At 40.9% G+C, this 22,686-nt stretch overlaps 1 protein-coding gene across 3 annotated transcripts; it reads left to right on the forward strand.

Moving 5' to 3' along the window:
- Positions 1-1,095: 1,095 nt before the first annotated feature.
- On the forward strand, positions 1,096-21,214 carry Zwint (ZW10 interactor). Of its 3 annotated transcripts, none has more exons than NM_001293683.1 (8): positions 1,096-1,227; positions 2,233-2,323; positions 2,488-2,611; positions 2,780-2,946; positions 3,067-3,123; positions 3,296-3,435; positions 3,516-3,638; positions 20,216-21,214. In NM_001293683.1, the coding sequence occupies exons 1-7, from the start codon at positions 1,169-1,171 to the stop codon at positions 3,634-3,636; spliced, it is 759 nt and encodes a 252-aa protein (NP_001280612.1). In that variant the 5' UTR covers positions 1,096-1,168; the 3' UTR covers positions 3,637-3,638; positions 20,216-21,214. The 3 variants fall into 3 exon arrangements, with proteins under 3 accessions (NP_001280612.1, NP_079911.1, NP_001280613.1); NM_025635.4 differs by lacking the exon at positions 20,216-21,214 and adding an exon at positions 14,149-16,043; NM_001293684.1 differs by lacking the exon at positions 20,216-21,214 and adding an exon at positions 15,062-16,043.
- Positions 21,215-22,686: the final 1,472 nt, after the last annotated feature.

Here is a 22,686-nt window from a genome sequence, read left to right on the forward strand (position 1 = left end):
ACTTGGAAAATTATAGATCATCCAGTAATTCTATGTTTAACCCTTTGAGGAAACATTGTTTTCAAAACACACCCAGCAGTAACATGAGAGTTCCTCTTGCCCACATCTGTAGCACATCTTGGTTTCTGTTTACTCCTTCTCTGGAACACAAAGATGTTCTGCTTGTCTGATGTCTTAACATCCATTTCTGTTCTAAACAGTGACTTATTCATCTAATAATGAATTTTCTTTTAGTCATGCCTGGGAATGACTAAGCAAAGATCAGGAATTGTAAGCCGAACCTACTGCTTGGTGATTTTTTTTTTTTTTTTTTTTTTTTTGTAACCTCATCTTCATTATTGCAGTCTAGTTGGTCTCACATTTAAGGGATTGTTAAGGCCTCATTCCTTTAATCTGTTAGATGGTGCCACAGCAGTGCTCAACGTAGGTAGGGTTATTTATTGCCAGTCGCAAGGCGACACTTCTCAGTGGTGTATCTGCTCACCATTGAGTAGGCATTCTTCAATACCAATCTGTGAAAATGGTATCTAATATCGACTCTGCTTTAATCTCCAAAGCATCTTTAAAATTCCCTTCAGGAAATTTCCTCAGATACAGCTCAGGATTCAGCAGAGTATTTCAGAAAGCTGCTGGCTCTGGGTTCTCTAGGTGCAGCCTTCTTTCTCTCCCTCCTGCACTCTGGCGACCAACGCCCACCCTCAGTTTCAGCTGGGACTTGTCCACACAAGAGACCCAACTGGGATCTCTGATTAAGGTCTTTAAAAGCACAATGTTTTGAACTCATATAGTATTTACTTATAAGATCAGTATTCTTCAGCGTCGTGGAGGAGAGGCCCACCTCCTTTCTTCCGCAGCAGTACATTTAATAGGAAAGCGTGACTACTGGAACAGATAATAGCCTTTTTCCGGTGTCTGCACCCACCAAATTTTGCTTTCTCACTGTCTGGCCTTCAGCTATCAGTGCTTCCTACTGCGCAGGCTCAGAACCTCCAGCCAGCCCCCAGAACCGAAAAACCGCCTACGCTTGCGTACGGGGGCGGGACCGGAATCGACTCCGGCCAATGAAAAGAGGTGACGTCATTTAAAGTCCTGCCCACTTACCCAGAAACCAATCTCGACCTAGGCGGGCAGTCCAGGAGAATCCAAAGGCGTGGTGAGCGACAGAACGATGGCGGACGCGGAGAAAAACGCTGTTGCGGAGAAAAACAACGCTGTTGCGACGAAAGAGTGAGTGTGGAAGGCGAGGGCCTGGGGCGGCGGCTCGGGCAGTGGCGGCGGAGGGACAGTGGCGCCCTAGTTCAGGAGTGCGACTTCTGAGGGATCTTGTCACCCTAGCTGAGGAGTGCGGGCCCTAAGAGACGATGTCACCTGGATTCTGGAGTGTAGGCCCCGAGGAGCAGTTTCAATTAGAAAAGATAATGCAGCCCGAAAAGACTGTCATCCTACTCCATGAGTGTGGCCTTTGAGGGTTGATGTCGCCTCAATTCAGGAGTGCAGAATTTGACTGTGTGACAACGTCTCTTTTTTGGAATGATGCCTATTAGGGTCTTTGTGGCATTCTGCTGCAGGGGTATGACTAAGCAGGGACTTCTTTCTGTATGCGGAGTGATACATCTGGATGGCTGACGTAGGTCACCTTATGTCGGATGCTGCCTTTGAGGGACATTACCTCACCCACCCTGAGCCCTGTGGCGTAGTATTCTAAAAAAGCCAGCTCCATTACAGATGTCGTAACCAACCCTTTACCATTCTAGGACCTTCTGTCACAACCTTCTTCTTTAGTATTTTTTTATCTGTATCTCTGTCCTCTAGTGGATTGTTCCAGCCAATCTGGAAAGGCTGGGTGGGTTACACATCATACGTTCTGAGATCAGCCATTACTAGCATGTCTTCCAAGGCTTGCCTGAACTTTGGCTTTTCTCTGTTTCTGTATATATGCCCCTGCTGCTTTCAGACGGATTCATCGAGTTTTTACCCATTGTGACCCCCCCTATTTAAACATGTAGTCATGTCTGCACAGTCCCTATCCTCCAGTATTTCAGGTGATTTCCTCATGGCGCTTAGTTGCTACTGTATGTTGTCCAGGTACATGGTGTTTCTGATCTCAGCCTAAAGTCCCTTAAGACCCTTGGGTAGCCTCTGAGCATTGGCACCCTCCTGACATAGATGCCACTGCATATGTTCCTTCGAGCTCGTGTGGTACCATAGCACAATCTCACTCATGCCTTACAGGGTTCTGGCTGAGGCAGCAGCCATTCTAGAACCTGTAGGCTTGCAGGAAGAAGCAGAGCTGCCTGCCAAGATCATGGAGGAGTTTATGAGGGTATGTATGTGCAAAGTGGGACCCAGCGTTTCAGAAGACAGGGGGCGGGGCTGGTCCTGGGATAGCCTCTTGAAATAGTGGGCAGCAATGGGGAAGAACAAAATGGCTGGTCTCTAGTATCAGAAGGGAAGACTAATCCCTGCTTCTGTCCCCACGGTAAACAGAACTCGCGGAAGAAAGACAAACTGCTCTGTAGCCAGCTTCAAGTAGTGAACTTCTTACAGACTTTTCTGGCTCAGGAGGACACTGAGCAGAGCCCTGATGCTCTGGCTTCTGAAGATGCCAGTCGTGAGTAGGCTTGGGTTGTAGGTAGGGTGTGGGCTGAATGGTTGAAGCGGGAAGATGTGAGCCATGCCTGTGTCTGCCTCATGGGAAGGAAGGCTGTGAACGAGAGCTCTAGAAGGCTGGCTGCAGGCATGACTCACTCGTGTTCTTGTTCTTTGTGGCCCACCTTAGGGCAAAAGGCAACTGAAACTAAGGAGCAGTGGAAGGACATGAAGGCCACATACATGGATCACGTGGATGTCATAAAATGTGCCCTGTCTGAGGCCTTACCCCAGGTTAAAGAGGCTCACAGGAAGTACACAGAGCTTCAGAAGGCTTTTGAGCAACTCGAGGCTAAGGTATACCTAGAGAACCTGAGGGGATGCAGGACTGGAGGAAGGGGAGGGGAAGCTGGGTTGGACCTCGATGCTCTCTCCTCAAATCAACCCTAAGAAGGAATGTCCTTTCTCTCCCTGCAGAAGCGAGTCCTTGAGGAGAAACTTCAGCTGGCTCAGAAGCAGTGGGTACTGCAACAGGTGGGCTCTGACTTCTCTCTAGGCTCTTCTCTGTCTTGAAGTGACAAGGTATCTCTGCCTGTCAGTGAGTCTGAGCCTCAAGCTCTGGCTAAGCAGGGGAGATGGGAGATATGGCAGGCGCTGAGAAGAGGAGCATGAGGTGAGTCACGGCCCTGCATTCTCACCCCTTCAGAAGCGTTTGCAGAACCTGACAAAGATTTCTGCAGAGGTCAAGAGGCGCCGGAAGAGGGCTCTGGAGAAGCTTGACGGATCCCATCAGGAACTGGAAACCTTGAAGCAGCAAGCGGGGCAGGAACAGGAGAAGCTGCAGAGGTGAGGTTTGAATCCTGGGTTGAAGCCTCAGGCAGTGTACCCAAGACTCCTGTCACTTCCCACAAACTCTGTCCCTCTAGGAACCAGAGCTACCTCCAGCTGCTGTGTTCGCTGCAGAATAAGCTGGTCATCTCTGAGGGCAAGGCTGAGGACAAAGATGTGAAAGGGCGAGCCCTTACAGCCAAATCCAAATCTCCTTAAAGGTAAGCCCTGTCAGTTGAGTAACCACCCTCCCCTCGTCCCCAAGCAGAGAAGAACAGGGCAACTGTGGGGAGAGATCAGTGTCCACTTGACAAGATTGAAAGAGGAGCTGGGAACTTGATCTTACTCCCTGCGGGCGGACACCCTCCATTGATAGCTCTCTGGGTGATAGCTGTATGCACAAGATCCTGCAGCGGACAGAAGCCAACTCAGAATGTGATGTGCTTGAGCTGCCAAGACGGAAATCCTCGCCCTCTGAACTCTAGATCCGAGGAACTGAAAAAGTGGAAAGAACAGGATGGTTAAGATTTTCAGACCCCAGATTAGGTACAAACCATACTCAAGCACGTGTTGTCACAGAGATTCTTTATTAAGCAGGGAAGAAAAGTTAGTGTCTGCTTTCTGACACAGGCAGGAAAACAGCAGCAAATGACCTCACAGGTATAGTTTTTAAGAAGAGAAAAGTGAGGGGTTGGTTTGGGTTAAAATGGGTTAGGATGTGGGGGTGGGGGTGGGGGTTGTATATTTTGATTGGGTATCTTAATTAGATAAGCCAAAGGGAGCCTTTGATTGCTGGACTTGAATACTTTGATGGCTGGATCTTGTGCACCAGCCTCAGGAGGAGGAAGTGGCCAAATAAGGGAATAGACCTCCAGTGGCTAGCTTTAATGTTTTTTAATGTAGTTTAATGTTTTTTGTTTTTTTGTTTTTGTTTTTTTTTTTGTTTTTTTTTTTTTAGCAAGGCAGAGGGAAGGGAGCGGAGAGGGCAAAGCCTGCCAGAACCATGTATTTTTAGAGAATGTCATTTGTAATAATTGCTATTTTTGATTAGACAGGGAAAATAGTTGTAGCCTCAATGTAGTCTTTGTTAAACATTTCTTATTTTAGAATTGTGTGACATTTATTTTCCTTTGGATTGTGATTGTTCCTTTTTTCTACTTATGTCTTTAATGTACTTGTTTTGTTGAGGTCTGAGAGAAGTGGGTTCAAGTTTTCAGCTGTGGCCCTTAATGTACTCATGGTTCTGTTGGCCACTTTATGTCCACAGAAATGCCTTTGACTAGAAATACAGCATTTTAATATTAATATAACCTCTGCAGTTCCCTTGCTTACCTTTGCCTTGATTTCAACCTTGAGTTTTAGTCTTACTTAGTCCTTATGTCTGTCAGTTGTATGCATGTTTAGGGCCACTGTTTACAGATTGGGTTCAGTAATACTTTAAGGAATCTTTAAGATTTCATAGTTCTCAGTTCTGTAATGAAAAGGATTTGATGTTTGTGCCATTTTACTGTAATTTCTATGTTTTGGTATTCTTAGTGCCTTCGCTTTAATGTGTTGTTTGGTTGGTATTTCTTTCATCCTTTTCATTCCTAAGAAGGTCTTCTCTGTAAGTTCAGCTATTATTAGCCTAAAGTTATATGTGAAGGACATTGAGCCTTTTCTTAAGCACAGAATGAACCCTGGAACGCATTACCATCGATACAGCACCCTACCTTTAGCTAATACAGTTGTTCATTCTACTACTTCTATCCTTTATATTCTCACGTATTAAAATTGTAGCCATTCAATGCTATATTCATATCTGCATGTGGATTTTGAATTTCCCCTCTCTTGATTTTACATTGCATTGCTTTCCTATACAGTAACTTCATCATAAGGAAATGTTTCATAATTTCCTTTAGAAATTAGTCTTTATTACTTTTCTATTGGTGTAAAGAGACTCCATGATCAAAGCAACTTATAAAACAAAAAAGCATGTAACATAAGGCTTGGTAAGGTTTCAGAGGGTGAGTTCATGCACATTGTGTACGCCAGGGAGAACGAGAGCAAGCAGGCAGGCAGGCATGGCACTGGAGCAATAATGAGGGCTTACATCTAGCCCACATTGCAGCGGGCAGAGAGAGGAGAGACTGGGGCAACTAGCCTGGGCTTTGAAACCTCATACCCTACCCACAGTGTCACACCTCCAGAGGGCCACACCTAATCCTTCCAAAACAGTGCCACCAACTAGAGACCAAACATTCAAACATGTGAGCCATTGGGGCCCATTCCCATTCAAATCGCCAGAGCACAAAAGACTTTATAGTATGAAAAGACTTTTGTTTCATCCTCAAGGTGCGTTTCTGACTCTCATTGTTTCCTCTGAGGAATCAGCGATACACTTCACAGCTCTTTCTGTGGTATACTTTTCTGTTTTCTAGCTTTATGAAAGTAAAATAGAAAAACAGGATATATATAGTATTAAGGTATACAACATGTTTTGATGCTTGAATATGCTATGAAATGATTAAATTAAGCATAATAATGTGTTTCTTCACATACTTTCCTGCACTGAGACTATGAAAGATGCACTCAGCAGGTTTTAGAGTACAGTAAACCAACTTGTCCTGGTGCCTGCGCTATACAGTAGACTGCCAGATCTTACCCATAGGTTCCTACTCTCCCTGGCTGCTCACAATCCCTTTTTCCATTCTATCGTTTTATTATGTTGTAAATAGTTGAGAATATGCTTTTATCAACAATTCTAGAATATTCTCAGCCTTGTCTCTTTAACGTCCACACTGTTGGGTTATTCTAAAGGAGCAGTCCGATCAGTTACCTTTTTAAATATTTTTTTTTAATTTTTAAAAGTTGTATTCCTTCTACATGGAATTTTAGTTTTCTTTTTTCTTTTTTAATATTTATTTATTTATTTTATGTACATACTGTAGCTGACACACCAGAAGAAGGCATCAGATCCCATTACAGATGGCTGTGAGCCACCATGTGGTTGCTGGGAATTGAACTCAGGACTTCCAGAAGAGCAGTCAGTGCTCTTAACCTCTGAGCCGTCTCTCCAGCCCAAATTTTAGTTTTCCTAACTGTCGTAATTTTATGTTGCTATCCATGATTCAGTCATCTGCTTCTTGACTTTGGAATTTTAATTTCCATTTTAAGATATTATATTGGAGCCTAGTATAGAGTGCATTTACTTGTTTTTCTGTCTTAAGAGTGATGCTCACAGCAGTTTTGTCTTCTTTGTTGGCTAGGTTACTAGTTTGCAACTTCAGCTCATTGACACACTGCCTTTTTGCATGGTCTCATTTGTTTATGTTTGAGTAACCCTACCTTTGTTTTTGGCAGTATGTTTTGCTTCATACACAGCTGAAAGGACTGTGCTAGTGGCTCATGGTATCTTGTGTAAACCAGTGTGTAACTTGTAAAACATTTAAAGTATGCATTTTTGACATTCCTTACATCTGTATGCATCCTAGTTGGTATTTTTGTTGTTGGATGGTTTTTTCTCTTCTCATTAGTATTTCCCAGAAGGCTTTTGCTTTGTTTGTCTTTCCAAGCTCTAGCTTTAGGCTGCGGGTACAGCTGATGCTGTAAGGCTCTACATCTAATTCACAGCTCCATAAAGTAATAAGAGAAATGACAGAATACCTCAGAGTTTGGCCTTTTTCACTGCTCTTTTTTTTTTTTAACCCAATCATTATTTGTTATTTTCTTTCCTTTGGCATATATTTTTAATATTTGAAATTTTAGGCAATATTTTGTAGGTAAAAAATATATGCCTTTTCGTTACTGTATAGGGTCATATGTTTTATCAAGAGATTGTTATTTTATAAATTTTTTCTTCCAAACTTAGGTACCCAAAAGTACACTAAATTATCAATCATAGCATTAGAAATCCCTACTATCTTTGAAAATGGGAATTCTTGTTTCACTGTTAGTCCTCTACCATTTCTGAGATGAATGCATTTCATCCCTAAATTACAGAATTAATGTAACTTGCATTAAAAATGTCTCCTTGTTGAGCCTTTTTGCGTCTTTTTTTTAATGCGTAAGCTTTGAAATATTAGAGTGTGAAATGGAATACAGGAGATTCAGATGAGAACAGGCAGAGTTAGTAGGAAGACAGGAGTCCGGTACCAGGGAGGTTATCATACAGCAGAGGAAGTGGTGAATCTAAGAGCTTGTACCCACATGGTCATATAGAGTAGGAGCCTTCATCCAGAACACACAGAACCCACTGAAGAAGTTTCTTTGATACAAAATCTTCGGTTGCATTTTAACTCCAGAAAGTCACACCACCAGTATTTCGGTTCTTGGTAAAATGTTCATTAGAAAAAAAACAAACTGTGCTTCCATCCTATTGCTTTTGAGGCTGTAATGACAGTAGCAGAAACTCTGAAACCCACTTCAGGCAATTAGATACTGCACGGAAGCAGTGTTGGAGTGGTAACAAGATGGAGCCTCTTCTGCAATGTTGCTATGTTGAAAAGCCTACTTGAAAAGAATACAGTGTAACTGAACTGCCAGCATATTACACTCAGGGATAATGACTAAAGCAGTCGCATGTCTCTTGCATTCCTAGATGGTGGTAGTTAGCAATTTAAAAAAATAAAAGATGCCTTTGGAAAATATGGAACCACATATTTTATAGTAGATCCTTCATGGTAATAGTCACTAAGGGTTTATGAATGTTTGGAAGCAGTTTGAGCAATGCAAAATCATTTCTTGTGTCTGAGTAATAATAATCTACCTATCATGGATGTAGGAGGTAATTGAATGTCTGAGGAAAAGCACCCCCATCTGTATACAAACATAGCCAAGAGCTGTGGTTACATACTGTTTAGACAGTGTGTCTGGTTTGTCAGTCTGTCTAACGACTTTAACACTTAGGTTCAAAAATATTCTTGGATTCCTTAAATTTAAAGCTAAGAGGACGTATCAAGTGCCTCTGACATGAGTGGTACTAGAGATAGGCTGCTGTAATTATTTTGAGAAATTAGTCAAAAATTTTATTCAGTGGAGTCAAGGAGATGGGCCATTTGGCAATATGCATTATGTGCAAGTGTGAAGATCGGAGTGCAGTCCCTCTCAACTATTTCAAACAAGCAAGACCTGCTGACGAAAGTTCCTTGTGATCCCAGTGTTGGAGAGGTCAAGCCAGGCATGTCCCTGGTACTCTGAATCAGCAAGCTGCAGGTTCAGTGTGACACTCCTATCTCTTCAAAACAAGGTGGACACCACCTGAGGAATGACACCAAAGGCTGTCCTTCGCAATCCACACACATGCACACATATGTGCATGCACACCAACACACATCCACATGTATACAAAGTACTTATGGGAACACTTGATACCATTAGAGGTTTTCTTTTTATTGCCTTGTTCACAATCACTGATCTATTTAGGAACTAATTCACTACCTAAATTAAGCTCCATTGGTATAGGGGTTTTGATTGAAAGAGTAACACTTACTAGAAAAAATGTGTCACAGCAAGGAAAGGGTGGTAAATAGGTGATTCTTACCAAGCATCATTGTCAGGATTTTGTTGCTATGGTGCCTCAGATAAACAAATTGACGGAACCCAAATCTGTGCTCATGGCTTCAGAAGCTTCAGATCGCAGTCAGTTGTTTCCTTGTTTTTGGGAATGTGAGAGCATTTCTGGGATTGCTGATGCTGTTGATCATTGCAGAAGAGTGTGATGCAAGGAGTGTCTTACCTCCTAGAAATCAAGAGAGGGAGGGTGCATGTATATCTGTGTACGCCTGCTTATGTGCAAGCACAGATACACCCTCTGAAGACTTGCTCCTAGTCACCCATATCCTCCACATAGGATCCACCTTCCAATCCATTCAGCCCTCCTGATCTAGTCGCCTCTCCATCAGCAATTCTGTCTTAGGCCTTTAGCACACGAGCCCTTTTATGGCTTATTTCATATATAATGTATAACAATCACTATCGATAGTGTATCTTTTGAGGAAGGTTAAACAGTGAGGTTTCATATGTCCAAAGCATTACTTTTCCATAAATTAGAAACACGTTAAATATGTTTTTTATTTAATATTACTTTATAAGTTTAGTTTATAAAGCTGGTTCATTTTGTTTTCTCTAGGTGCTTAGTGGCTAATATGAAAGAATTTCATGTGTATATAAAATTATATATGCTGCATGTATTCATATGCATTGTATTTGTGGACTGTCAGTTGTTGGTTTTTTCCCTCTTAGTCTGTCCTGCCTTATTTTTTTAAAGACTCATTTCAGTCATAAACTTGTAAACTATAGGAATCTTGTCCAACTTAGTTGCAGTCTTGTCTGTTGTCAAAATGTACTCTATTCTTTTTTATTGGGTGTGGTGGTTTGAATATGCTTGGCTTGGGGAGTGGCACTATTAGGAGGTGTGGTCTTGTAGGAAGTGTGCTACTGTAGGGCTTTAAGTCCTCTTGCCCATTAGCTATTCTACTCCTGTTTGCCTTCAGAACAAGATGTAGAACTCTCAACTCATTCTGCACCATGCCTGCCTAGACCCTGCCATGTTCCTACCTTGACAGTAATAGACTCAACCTCCATATGTGTTTTGAGGAGATCATTACTGAACTGTTTGTGCCTTAAAATATCTCATAAGTCATAAAATACCACCATGTTTTCAGAAATACTGAACACAGTATAGAATCAGTTGTGTTATACTTGGGAAGATGTCCTAAGGTTCCACTCTCCCTCTCACACAGGGAATATGACGGTACTAATGAATGCTTTTGCTGGCCTGATACATGCTTGTATCAAAGCTCGTAAAGGAGGGAAAGCGTTGACATGATGCTTCTGACTTTGAGATATTCTAGCCTCTGAGGAAACTGTTCTCTCAGTTGGTCTGTCTTAGTGAGGAGTCGCTTATGCACATCCATGCAGGCTCGGCTCCCTAACCTGTCATGCTACACTTACTTAACCGTTTCTCCGGCCTCTGTGACTCATACAGCCTGGAGGAGCGGGAGAGAAGGAGCGGCATGAACGAATCAAGACGGAATACATTGTTGTATTCTCGTCTCAAGGACTTCATACCTCAGTGGAAAGTTTCTTTTTTAAAGGTTTATTTAAATGTATATGATTTTTGTTTTTGCATGCATATATGCCTGTGTGCCATGTGTGTGTTATACCCAAGGAAACTAGAAGAGGGTGTTGAATCTCCTAACTATAGTTACAGAGGACTCTTAGCAGCCATGTAGGTATTGAGTATTGGTATTGAACCCGAGTCCTTTGGAAGAGCAACCAGTGCCCTTAGCTGCTGAGCCTTCTGTCTAGCCTCCAGTGGAAAGTGTTTTATGGTTGAAATGGTTTCCTTTTGTCTACTTTGTAATTTTCAGAACCACATGGATTTTTAAATGCTTTTATTATTGGCTGTTTTAATTGTCCTTAAAGATTTATTTATTGTATGTATATGAGTGTTTGCTTATGTTCTCTGATATGTATGTATGTGTTCCATTGTATGCACCTGTATATAAGGAATCCTGAAGAGATCACTGAATCTCTTGGAACTGGAATTAGAGATACTTAATGAGGCCCCCAAATGGGCGCCGAGAACCAAACCTGGGTCTTCTACAAGAGTAGCCAATGCCCTTGACTGCTGGTGGTCTCTCTAGCCCCTTAGGCTTTGGTTTGGTTTGTGAAGATTCTCTGTTTCAGCCCCATCTGTCATCTCTCTTCCTCCTCCTTAGCTCCTGCTAAATTGAGAAGTATGCCAGGTAATGTTTACAGAAAGGTTTTCTCATTTGTGACCCTGACCTCAATCACCTGGAAGATTTTATTTACCCATGAACATCCCAAGTGTAATATCTGCTAAAGGTGTGATTAATAATTAAACTGGAAATGTTGATTTTTTTTTAAACTGTAGTTTCTGCATATCTCCAGGAAATTGATTTGCCATAGAAATACTTTATAAGTGAAATGCAGGAAAAACTTAGTAAGAGAAGTCTGTACTGCATCTGTTTCTAAATGCATTATCATTGTGTGTGTGTGTGTGTCTGTCTGTATGTCTGTCTCCCTGTGCGCTCACTCACCGATTCAGGAACACTTGTGTGCACAAGCAGAGGCCAGCCAACTCTTATGACTTGTATTAGGTAGGTGCATAGCACAGGTGCAGTGCTATTTGAAAATAGACTGGGTAAAATATGGTAGAACTGCAGTTAATGATGCCAACATAGCATCCAGAAAGGAAGGAGGAGATATGAAAGCAGTAGCCTTGAGACAGGAGAGCACTTTGTACCTTTGGGACCAGTTAGAAGGCTAAGGGTGAGAGCAGAATAAGTAGATGAGGAACATGAAATACTGCCTGAAGTGCTCACAGCTGGGTCAGAGTAGGCTTTGTGGACTGCGCTTGGCAGTTTAGATTTTATTCTGTGCTAAGAAGCTAGCAAGGATTCTTAACGAGACAACTGTGTGTATGTGATTTAAACGAACTTAAAGCTGCTACGTGGATTAAAAAAAAGTTTTATGAGGCAAAAGGTTATTGTTGATTGAATCAGGGTAGTACTTTTGGGAGGAGTGATAGACAGTAAAATGTGGATAGATGTAAGAAGAGCTAACAAGTGTGCACTTCCTGAATTTCTGATGGGAAAACAGCGCTATCAATATTGTATGGCGAATTGAAAGCCAGCAAAGCCTTGTCTGATTGGACAAAATTTATCTAGGCAGGGTCTTACTGGCCTCTCACACCTCTTAAGACACTGTGCCTTGTGTCCAAAGAGAAACTATGATGGAATAATAAAAGCTAACACCAGGACACACCACAGTCTCCTAAGGACGATGTTGCTGTAGCCTCGGAGAGCTGCAGACCGCTGCTGTCAAGCTGCCTTTCTTCCTTTCCTAGAAATCCTCTTGTCTTGGTTGCTGACAGAAGACTTTGAGGGAGTAGTGATACCTGTGTCTTTGCTTGACCTTGGTGTTCAAGTTTGCCACAGGACATTAGTGGGAAATGCAAGCAGACAAGCGTGTAGCTGGGGCTCTGTCGGGGAGGTGCCCTGCTGAACCTCCAGATGGAGGCCATCTCCCCACATCTGCATTCCTCAGTGTGCAGGCAGCTGCTCTCCCTGACATGCTAGACTCATCAAAGGGAAGTTTGTCCTTGGTACTCAGCAGTTCTGTTGCTTAGAACCAGAAAATCCGAGGATGTGGGTGCAGAGAAATAGTTTAAAGGTGATTTTATTAAAAATAAAAATAACCCTAGTATGTAAATAAATATCAAATGTAATCTTTTGATGGACACTGGGCAGAGACACTTGGAAAGCAGTCACACCATCAGAGCCATTGATGGTCTGTTATTTTAAGACTTAATCTGATTTAGGAAGATATAATGAAGCAAGAGTTTAAGAACTTGATCACTGAATTCCATCTTTTTTAGAAACATCTTTTGGTGTGTGTGTGTGTGTACACACTTGTGCATATGCATGTGCATCTGTCTTTATGTGGGTCTGGGCACATGAGTTACAGGTATCTGCAGAGACAGAAGAATGTGTGACATTCCTGGAGATGGAGTTAAAGGACATTTGTGAGCCACTTGAGTGGGTGCTGGAAACACACTGCTCCTCTACAAAAGCAGCAAGAACTCTTAAGCAGCGAGCTTTGAACCCCATCTTTCACATAGCAGATGTAATTGTTTTTGGAATTTCGTATTGACTTTGACACAGGCAGGCTTCTTGGTTTGGTTATGGTTCTGAAAAATACTTCTATATTTTATTCTTCACTTTCTTTAAACATATATGTATTATTTAAAATATATGCATATTATATATTATATGTGTATATTATATAGAATGTATGTATCATGTATACACATATATTCTCTTTCTATATATACATTCATATGTATATATACATTTATATGTGTGTATATACATATACATATATATATATATATGGTTTATCTTAGCACAAGTTACAATGAGGATCTTTAGTGTACTTAATATGAATAGTAGCTTTCTCAGATACCAATTCCTATGAAATACTGTGCCAAGGTATTACATGCATTTTTGTCTGTTAATAAGTCAGAACTTATAGTAGTTTTTATTAAAGATAGCTGAACTGGCACCAGGGTATTGAGTAATCTCTTTAGCATGACTAGGTAAGTAATGATGCTGGATTCAGATGCAAAGCTCTGATGCAGCTTCCTGTGTCAGCTGACTGCAGTGAAGGATTCTGTTTGTAAAACTGAGGATTTGCAATCATTTAGTATGCTAACTAAGAGGAATACAGCTTTCCCAAAGCTCTCATTGGATCTTATTTTGTGAAATCAGGCCTGTTTTTCCTTCTCATAGTTTTCCCAGCACTCATGATTATGTTAGGAGAAACAAGTGCCCACTCTTAAGTGCTATGAAGTCTCTTTGAATTAATAGATGTGGTGGTGCATACTCATAATCATTATCCTTGGGAAGGCCAAGGCATGAGAACCGCTATTTAATGTTTCCCTGAGCAATAGTTAGTAATAGATATGGAGTGAGATCTTTTCTCAAATGTTAGTGTACACACACACACACACACACACACACACGTGCACATACGTGCACATGCACTACATACTGTAAAACAAAAAGAAAGGCTGGCTTGACCACAAGCACTTCCTTGAACTGGCCCAGAGTTCTGAAATCTGAAGTCTAAGATGCAATATGTCAGAACTGGAAATGGCTCCCCTCTGGTGTGCAATCTGGGAGGGAATTTCCTGTCACAATTTCAAATATTTTCCTTTATAAGGGTGAAAACATTGATGGGTGAAATTTGCCTTTTTGCACCGCATTTATGGATCATCTTGAAAAAGAAATGAGTGCTTCCAAACCACTCAGTGAAGGAGGAGACGAAGCAGCTTTGTAAACCGCAAAGTTAAATCCACCTACTGTACAGCTGTCCTGCAACGAGAGCATTGAGTGAGAAGACAGCAGGGAAGGAAGAACATTCCAGGGGAAGTGGCAGTTGCCATGGGGTGGTGGTGGTTATGAAAATGCATGAGTAAAGGAAAATAATTCTGCACTAAGATAAAGCAAAAAGCCATAGCGTGAGGACTGAGCCCAGCTAACAGGATACTGGACATGAGCCTCTCTGAGGGAGACATGTCAGTGAGAAGCTTTGAGTCTATAAACTGATAAGGACCACATTGACTTCTCTGTACAGATTAGACCAGGGATGATAGGTTTGAAATACAGATATTTAGAATTTATGGTTGTATTAACAAGATTGAAAGATGACTAAGATCTGGGTTAGGAATTGTTGGCAGAAACGTGGTAAATCTTGTGGTTATTGGATAGATTTAGGCTGTTTTACTTATACCATTGATTGGACGTTAAGTGTTTGAACTATATATTGGGGGAATTCCAAAGTTTCTTTATTCTGAACTGGTAGGATCCAGTTCTGTGCTGACATAAAGAATTGACAGGGCTGGACCTTAACCAAGAAACAGCTTATGGTAGGTGTACAATTGAGATTTGTCCAAGTGGTACACTTGACCACTGCATTCATGTGTCTAAGGACCATTGAGCAGACGGGAATTATGCAGCTTCACTCCATCTAGGGCTGAGATGGCTAAGAACACAAAAGTATGGTAACAACTAGAGATAGGCTGACACGGTCAGCTTCAACACCTGTTATATTATGCATGTTTGTATTTTGAAAGGGACAAAGAAGAACACTGGTTTGGCCTGGAACACCTTTTCTACTGAGAATGAGAAGTGGCCTGATATACTTATAGCTTGACAAGTGAGATGGTTTGATGATGTCTTCAAGAGCTAAGGAGAAGGGACTGAAAGAAATTTAGTTAAGATTGAAAGCTGGTTGTGAAGCCTGTTAGCAGATCTTCAGGATGGACGTAGTGAGATGCAGCAAACCTGTTCTTTGCCTGAAGAACCTGCAACAAGACTTTGTGGCCTGGATTGTTGACCCATTGCATGGATATGGACTTTCTGGGAAACCTTAGATTGTTGGAAACATTTATGGGAATAGGAATCTTTCATTAAATACCTCAATTTTCTTTGTTGTTGATGTTGTTGTTATAGCACAATCTACCGTATTCTGCCTGATTTAAGATAAAGAGCATAAAAATAGTGCTAGCTTGTGAGAGTTAGCCTGCCAAGGACTGTGAGGGCTAGATAGTGAGAGGTTGGAATTGAGCCAAGACACACTGATGATAAAATAGGTGGAGGAGTAGTGAAGATAGTTGCTGAAGTATGCCAGGCTTTAGTTTTATTTAGAAAAAACCATAAGCCTTTATTACATTTCTGTTTGATAATTATCTGAGCCCCCAAACTTCTCCTCAAATAGTCTGTTTTAAAAGTACAATTTATTTACTTCCATTTATCTGAAGATATGTGCCTTCCATTTCTAATTTGAAAGTGCTCAGAGTAAATCTTAGGATAGGTTAGTTAACATCAGCTGATGTCTTTGTCTACTTTTGAGTCTGAGGACACCAGTGATACTTAATTGGGTCTTACTCTGTGCTTTCATTTTTACTTGACTATTGTTTTAAAGCCTCATTTCCAAACAAAGTCACAAAGAGCCACTGAAGGCTAGATTTTTGTAACTATTAAACAGTAAAAAGTATGCTACATGTATAAGATGTATAAATACTTATTTAAGAATTATATAAGAGTATTCTGAAACTTACGTGTTTAGTTGCTATTTTATTGCTGTGTGTGTAAGCACTATGACCAAGGCAACTTGTAAAAGGAAGTATTTAAAGGGGGCTTGCTAACAGTTTGATGGGGTCATTAGTTCATGATCATCATGGCAGGAAGCAGGCAGCCATGGTGTTGAAGCAGTAGCTGAGAGCTTCATATCCTGTTTCACAGCCTGCACTCAGGCATAGTGAGACTGTGCCTGGCACGGTGTTTGAAACCTCAAAGCCCACCTCTGAGAGACACCCTTTCTTCAACAAGGCCACACCTCCCAATACTTTGCAAACAGTTCCAAAAAAAAAAAAAAGAAAAAAACCAAACCAAAACAAAACAAAAAAACCCTAGGGAGCAAACATTCGAATATATAAGCCTGTGGGGCCATTCTCATTCAAACCACTATACTTACCACCTGACATTTCCCAGAGAATACTGCATTAACTGTGTCATAGTTACATTGATAACTGTCTGTGTAACAACTTTGTCAATATAGCTTGTGCTTCCATTCTTATGCCCCCAAATCCCTTGTTGTCATGAGTCATCCTGCAATTAGGAAAATTGATACTAATATCAAAATCATGCCATAGCAGGTTAATATAATGAAATTGGTATCAAATACAAGTGTACTTTATATCTCAATACTTGAGTGGATTTGTATACAAGCTTCAGTGTAGGTGATGCACATTGATCAATATAGCCTTGAAACGATTATATGTTGACACTAGCTCATAAAGTAGCGGCATTTTATTATGATCTTGCTTAGTGCTATAGAAAAATAATTCCCTGGCTTTTGTGTTTTTAATGCGAAATTTAGCTGTGGGAGGAAAAAGACATGTGAAAATATGCATTAGACAGTTGCTTTCATCACTTCGGATACCTTTGGGTTTAAATTGTATTATCATCTCAGTCTCTGCCTGTAATCCTAGATTGATAACCTAATTAGTGCACCTGAAACACGAGGATGAAAACATGGTATCCAGGAGGAACAAAGGAACTCCACTCTGCATTTAATTTCAAATTTTTCCTTGTCAGTCCAGCTTGGATTTGGAAGAACACCTGACAGCCTATGATCAATGACCCCAATCAAGCATCCTGTCAGAGAGGAGCATGAAATTGATTAAAGGATGTCCCTCGTCTCCCAGAATCCAGGCAGTTGTGGGGAAAAGGCTCAAATAATTCAGATATTTTATTGCAGTCCTGATCAAAGAACCATCAAAGATACATGGAGGGTATCATTTCTCTACGTGTTTCAGGGTGACTTTAGGAACTCTGGGTTTTGGGTTCAATCAGCTACATGAGGACAGAACATTTTTCTATGTGAAGGTGAATGTTTTAGCATTCATTGACAGAATATCCCAAAGCTTGTGTATAATTTAAACTTGAAATTAAGGTGTAGCTTCTAGATAATACCAAGAGACATACTAATGCAGACACGGGAAACTCAGGGCTCCTCAACCATCGACAAAGTGGGGAATTCTGTGAGTTGGAAAAATAATGTCTTTCCCAGGGGAGAACACACAAATTGGTTATCCAAAAGCCAAGTGGTTTTGGATAGGGACAGAATTACTATATGGGGCAAAGTAGGTTGCATTCACTTACACATACACACACACACACACACACACACACACACACACACACACACACACACACAGAGAGAGAGAGAGAGAGAGAGAGAGAAGGAAGGCCATGAATTTGGAAAAGAGTAAGGACTGTAGGGGACTGGAGGGAGAAAGAAATCTCAAAAATTAAAAAGAAAAAGAGTAAGGACCGTAGGGGACTGGAGGGAGAAAGAAATCTCAAAAATTAAAAAGAAATTATTAAAAAAAATAAGATCAGTTTGTTACAGGCCCTAACACAATGTTTAGAATTGTGAGTATTGTCATACAGTCAGGCCACCCTAGACATGCCGCACAACCTGTGAATCATCCACCATGCTGCTGGAAGCATGCTGCAGCATGCTCCCGAAGATGCAGGTGCCCAGCTTAATTGAGATAAATGACTGTCGAGTGTTGTGGGAAGTTCTGCAAATAAATATGAGTAAAATGGAGTAAGCTGTAAGTAAGTACAGCAAGGCCTAAGGAAAACTAGATTCGGTTGCTAAGTTACGTTGGGCTTGGGGAAACTAGGGATATAAGGAGCCTGGACTTGATGTAGGGATTGTCCAGCATTCATTCATGTAATAATACATAATTATGGGCAATCATAATTTTATACTCTGATTGACATTGTGGTAAAATGTAGCAATTAAAACAACCCATTGAGTTTACAAGTGTTTCTCATGTTGTGGAAAAATAAGACTGATTGTTTAATGAGTTACAAAGGCTGAGGTTTCATTTTAGTACTGTGATTGGATTGGCAATCATGGCTCTTAGCAGGTGGTTTACACCGTAGTAATATCAGCTTGTGAGGTATATGGGAAGTAGAATCCAGCTAGCCACAAACTTAGAGTGAAAGTAAATTGAAGAGAAGATGACAACTTATTATGGTGATGCAGTAGGCAGGGATTGGGGCCTACAAGGGAGCTGGGTTATCCACACAAACTTCAGTTAACTTATTAGTGGAAGCAACTGTGCCTCAGGGTTTTGAATGCACCCCAGGTTCTAATCCGAACCAATGCCTTTTCTAAATAAACATTTAATGACTGTCTCAACTGGCACTTAGCCAGGTTTACTTGACTTTCAAGACCATGGAGCATCCAGTATGTATTGTAAATGTTCTGTAGTCACAAAAGTAGCCATGAAATACAGACACCTGTAGCTCTCCCAAGGCCATGTTATGACTGCAATGATATTATCTGTAGTCAGTATGGGGAGTTCCTCGGGTGTGAGAAAAAACGAAAGGCATCCACTGCTTTGAGAGTAAACAACTTTTGCAGAAAAAACATAAATAACATACGTAAAATAAGTAAATACATTCTGATATAGTTGACTATCATTTTGAAGTGTAAAATTGTTCTTGAGACAGCATCTCAAAAGTCCCAGGCTGGGATCTTAACACAGTGACTCGAGGTAAGCACTTAGAAGTTCTACTCCTCTGAACCTCCAAACCTCAGAGGAACTGGGATTTAGGTGTGAACCACTGCACAGCTTCCCATGTGGAATGTTTAATTTGGAATTTATTAAAAATACATGAATGTGCTACTATTTTTTTTTTTTTTGCTCTTGGTACCTATTGTGTACAATGATGTCTGTTCCTAGTTAGCACTGTTTGTTAGATTTTAGTGTATCAGCCATATGGTAATGGTAATCAATGCCAGTATAAATTAAGTTCTGATTTGATAATTTGATTATTTTCTAATTTACCATTTCTAAATGTGAAGTGACTTGCAGTCTCCCTTTATACCAAATGTCCAGTCCACTTTAAAATTGTTGGTACTTAGAAAACTCACTGAGGAACCTGCTTATGAATCAAGGAAGGATTAAATATATTACACAGGAATCCTATATGTTATGTAATTAAGCTCTACTTGGGCAGCCTCCTCGAGTGCAAATTTCAATATCTCTGTTTCCCAGTAGGGTTCTGTGATCTCTGAGGATCTGATGGCAGCCTGGGGTCTGAGGGAGGGCGGGCATAAGCAAGGAAATATGCCCACCTAGACCCTGTGTTTTTTATGTTCAGGAGACCAAGGCAAGAGGATTTCTGAGTTCCAAGACATCTTGGAGTACAGAGCAAGACCCTATCTCAAAAAAGCAATGCAGAAGACAATAAAATATAAAGATTATAATTGGAAACCTTGGCAAAGGAGGATGGGTGGAAAGTTACCAGTGATGGAATTCTATACAGCAGGAGACCTTTGGATTAATATTGACTGCAAAGTATATATAGTGCCTCTATAAGCACTAGAACTAAACTGCTATGCAGAAGAAAGTTAAAACAGCCCAACTTTTTCTTTCTGTTTTTAATTGAGATCTCTTCCAATGTAAGGTTACCACTAGCAAATTACTAGGCTAAAATGATGGTGATGGTGCTGTGTTACTGTTCCTGGTATTTTCTAAACACATGATAAATGATAAAATATGTCATGATCAGAATCCTTTACTAATACATTTTAAGATATTCTTCTGAAATTACTACAATTTGAAATATTAGATTGAAAATGTTGGCTAGAAGATAATAGTTCACAGAGCTCATTGTTAATTTCACCTTTATTTCCTCAGATGAAAGGATGAGAAGAGAGCCGTATTCATACCCTGCTTGGGCTGAGACCAGATTGGTTCCTTCACTGTTGTATCTCTAGGCCTAAGCCTGGAAGTTTGTTGCCTCTGTACAATCTAATTCTCCAAGCTGATTCAATCTGGCATCTCTTGGCTTTTCAGTGAACTGTTGTGTTTTGTCTCATGCTAACTTTGACAGTATATTCTGGCTTGTTCTGTCTTCACCTGTGTCTAACTTGCTGTCCTTGCAACCTGTCTCTGTAAAAGTGTACCAGTGAAACTCACACGCATGCATGCACGCACACAGGCACGCATGCCACAACCACCCTTTTCTCTCGCTGATCTTCAGTAGTCTCTCCTCTTGTCCTCTCTTTTTCTTTGTCTTCTCTCCCTACCAGATGTGAAAGCAACTTTATGCGCCTGCTGTAATTGTTGTCTGAGGATTACTGCGAGTAAGCTCACCCTTTGTAGTTACTAAACTGGCCGGCTGGCTGGGTCAGCTCCGCTGTACTGGTTCATAACCCGGCTTCAAGTTGACTGATTCAAAGGGGCCTCTCTTGGCTTCTGACTGAACTGCTCTGCTTGGAAAGTCTGATGGACTTCAGGAACAGAACTGTACTGACTGCCCTGACTCAGCTGAACTCAACTACACCAAATTCATTGGTTCTCTCTGCTGTACTGCTCTTAGGTAGCCTCTCTCCTGTGCTGTCCTCCTGAGTCGTGCTGTCAAATCTCTCTCTGATTCATCACTTTGCCCCTCAATTAGACTGGCAGTTTCAAACACGGCACTTAACATTTCAGTTGTAGTCACTTGATACTGCATTCCGAACTTGAGTCTATTGAATCCAGAATGTGAATCCATGCCTTTGTGACTGTGACCTCACTCTCTTCAGTATTGTGTAAAAGTTTTAGGAACTCTCCAAGTAAATACTTGGTAATTGCTCATTGATAGAACAGAAAAATGCTGTGTAGATAATAAATAAACATATAACTATAAGATTATCCAGTGTCCTTGTTGCATTTTGTATTCTTTAAAGTATTTAGCCAGGAGTGGTGGCTCACGCCTTTAATCCCAGCACTCGGGAGGCAGAAGCAGGCGGATTTCTGAGTTGGAGGCCAGCCTGGTCTACAGAGTGAGTTCCAGGACAGCCAGGGCTACACAGAGAAACCCTGTCTCGAAAAACCAAAAAAAAAAAAAAAAAAAAAAAAAAAGTATTTAGAATACTGGACTCAACCAATGACCTCTACCAAAAGGGCTCAGTGTGCAGCATGTTTACTGATGTGCAAGTTCAGCAGCGAGGCATGTCCTTGTAACTCCAGCCCTCTGGAAAGGAAAAAGTTGTAGAAGAATCTAAAAACAGCCAGGATACTTCCTCTCGTGTAAACATTTGTGGAGTTGATTGTTTGTAAATCAGTATTGTGTGATGATTTAGCATTTTGCTAAAACACAAGTTGCAAACAAGACTAATACGTAAAGGAAGAGGCAGTGGTGGGAACAAGGTTGGATGGGCTCACAGACACAGACCACACTATACTGTTTTCTCTAATTGTTATTTATGGAATTAGGTCTTAGAGCATATATTACTATATTATCATGCTATTACCCAAATGGTTAGCAAAAAGTGCAGCATACAGTAGTAGGATCTAGTCTTTGAAAATGTCAAAGATCTACAGTAATGTAGTCTCCGTTCAAAGAAATTAGAAGTTGTTGCATTTGAAAGTAAATTATTAGTTATGTAAAAGCCACAACTGCCAATGAAGTCATTACTCCTAAATTGAGAAACTGAATATGTGCTGTTGATTAATAATTAGTATACCGTTGCTGGAGCTTGAGCTCAGGGTCTTCTACATATTAGGTAATTCCCCTTCTATCCTTAGCCTTTGGATGCCTACTTTTAGGTGAGCATTCATACACAGTATTCTCTATTTGATTTAAACTATGGTAACTTTTCAATAAGATTAAATACAAAATAGTTATATTCACAGTAGAATGACTCAAAATGAAACACAGATCTACATGTGTTTAGAGATACATAGACAATATTTGTATAAAGATATAGAGTCATAATCTATTCTGAAACACTGCAGCAGCGAAGGCTGAATGGACTCCTGTCCTTTCTAACTGGTTATGGTGCATATGTGTAACAACTCCAAGAAATCTGGTGGGCCAATGCTTCCTGTGGTTAGATGCAAAACTTCCCTCGGCAGCTTGAGACACAAATGGGGTCAGAAGCAGATGATGGCACTGCCTTAACTCAGCCACAAAACCCTCTTAACAGCTACTCTACCTGCAGTTACCACTGTGTCACCCGATGGGCTTCTAGACACGACAGGACACTTTCTTCAAGAAGTCTCTTTTCATTAAGCTTAAAGGAACTGCCTCACAGACTCGCACGAGTCTCATAAGCATATCATCATGGCTGCTAGAAAGCCAGGGGTCCTATGGACAAGAGACCTACATTCTACATATCTCA

The sequence above is a fragment of the Mus musculus genome, chromosome 10, assembly GCF_000001635.26.
Source record: "Mus musculus strain C57BL/6J chromosome 10, GRCm38.p6 C57BL/6J".
Lineage (NCBI taxonomy): Eukaryota > Metazoa > Chordata > Mammalia > Rodentia > Muridae > Mus > Mus musculus.

Excerpts from the sequence above, each read along its gene's own strand:
- Zwint (NM_001293683.1), top strand. The coding sequence starts at position 1,169 with ATGGCGGACGCGGAGAAAAACGCTGTTGCGGAGAAAAACAACGCTGTT. Across the intron at positions 2,324-2,487 it reads TCATGGAGGAGTTTATGAGG|AACTCGCGGAAGAAAGACAA; the intron begins GTATGTATGTGC and ends CACGGTAAACAG. Across the intron at positions 3,124-3,295 it reads AGCAGTGGGTACTGCAACAG|AAGCGTTTGCAGAACCTGAC; the intron begins GTGGGCTCTGAC and ends TCACCCCTTCAG.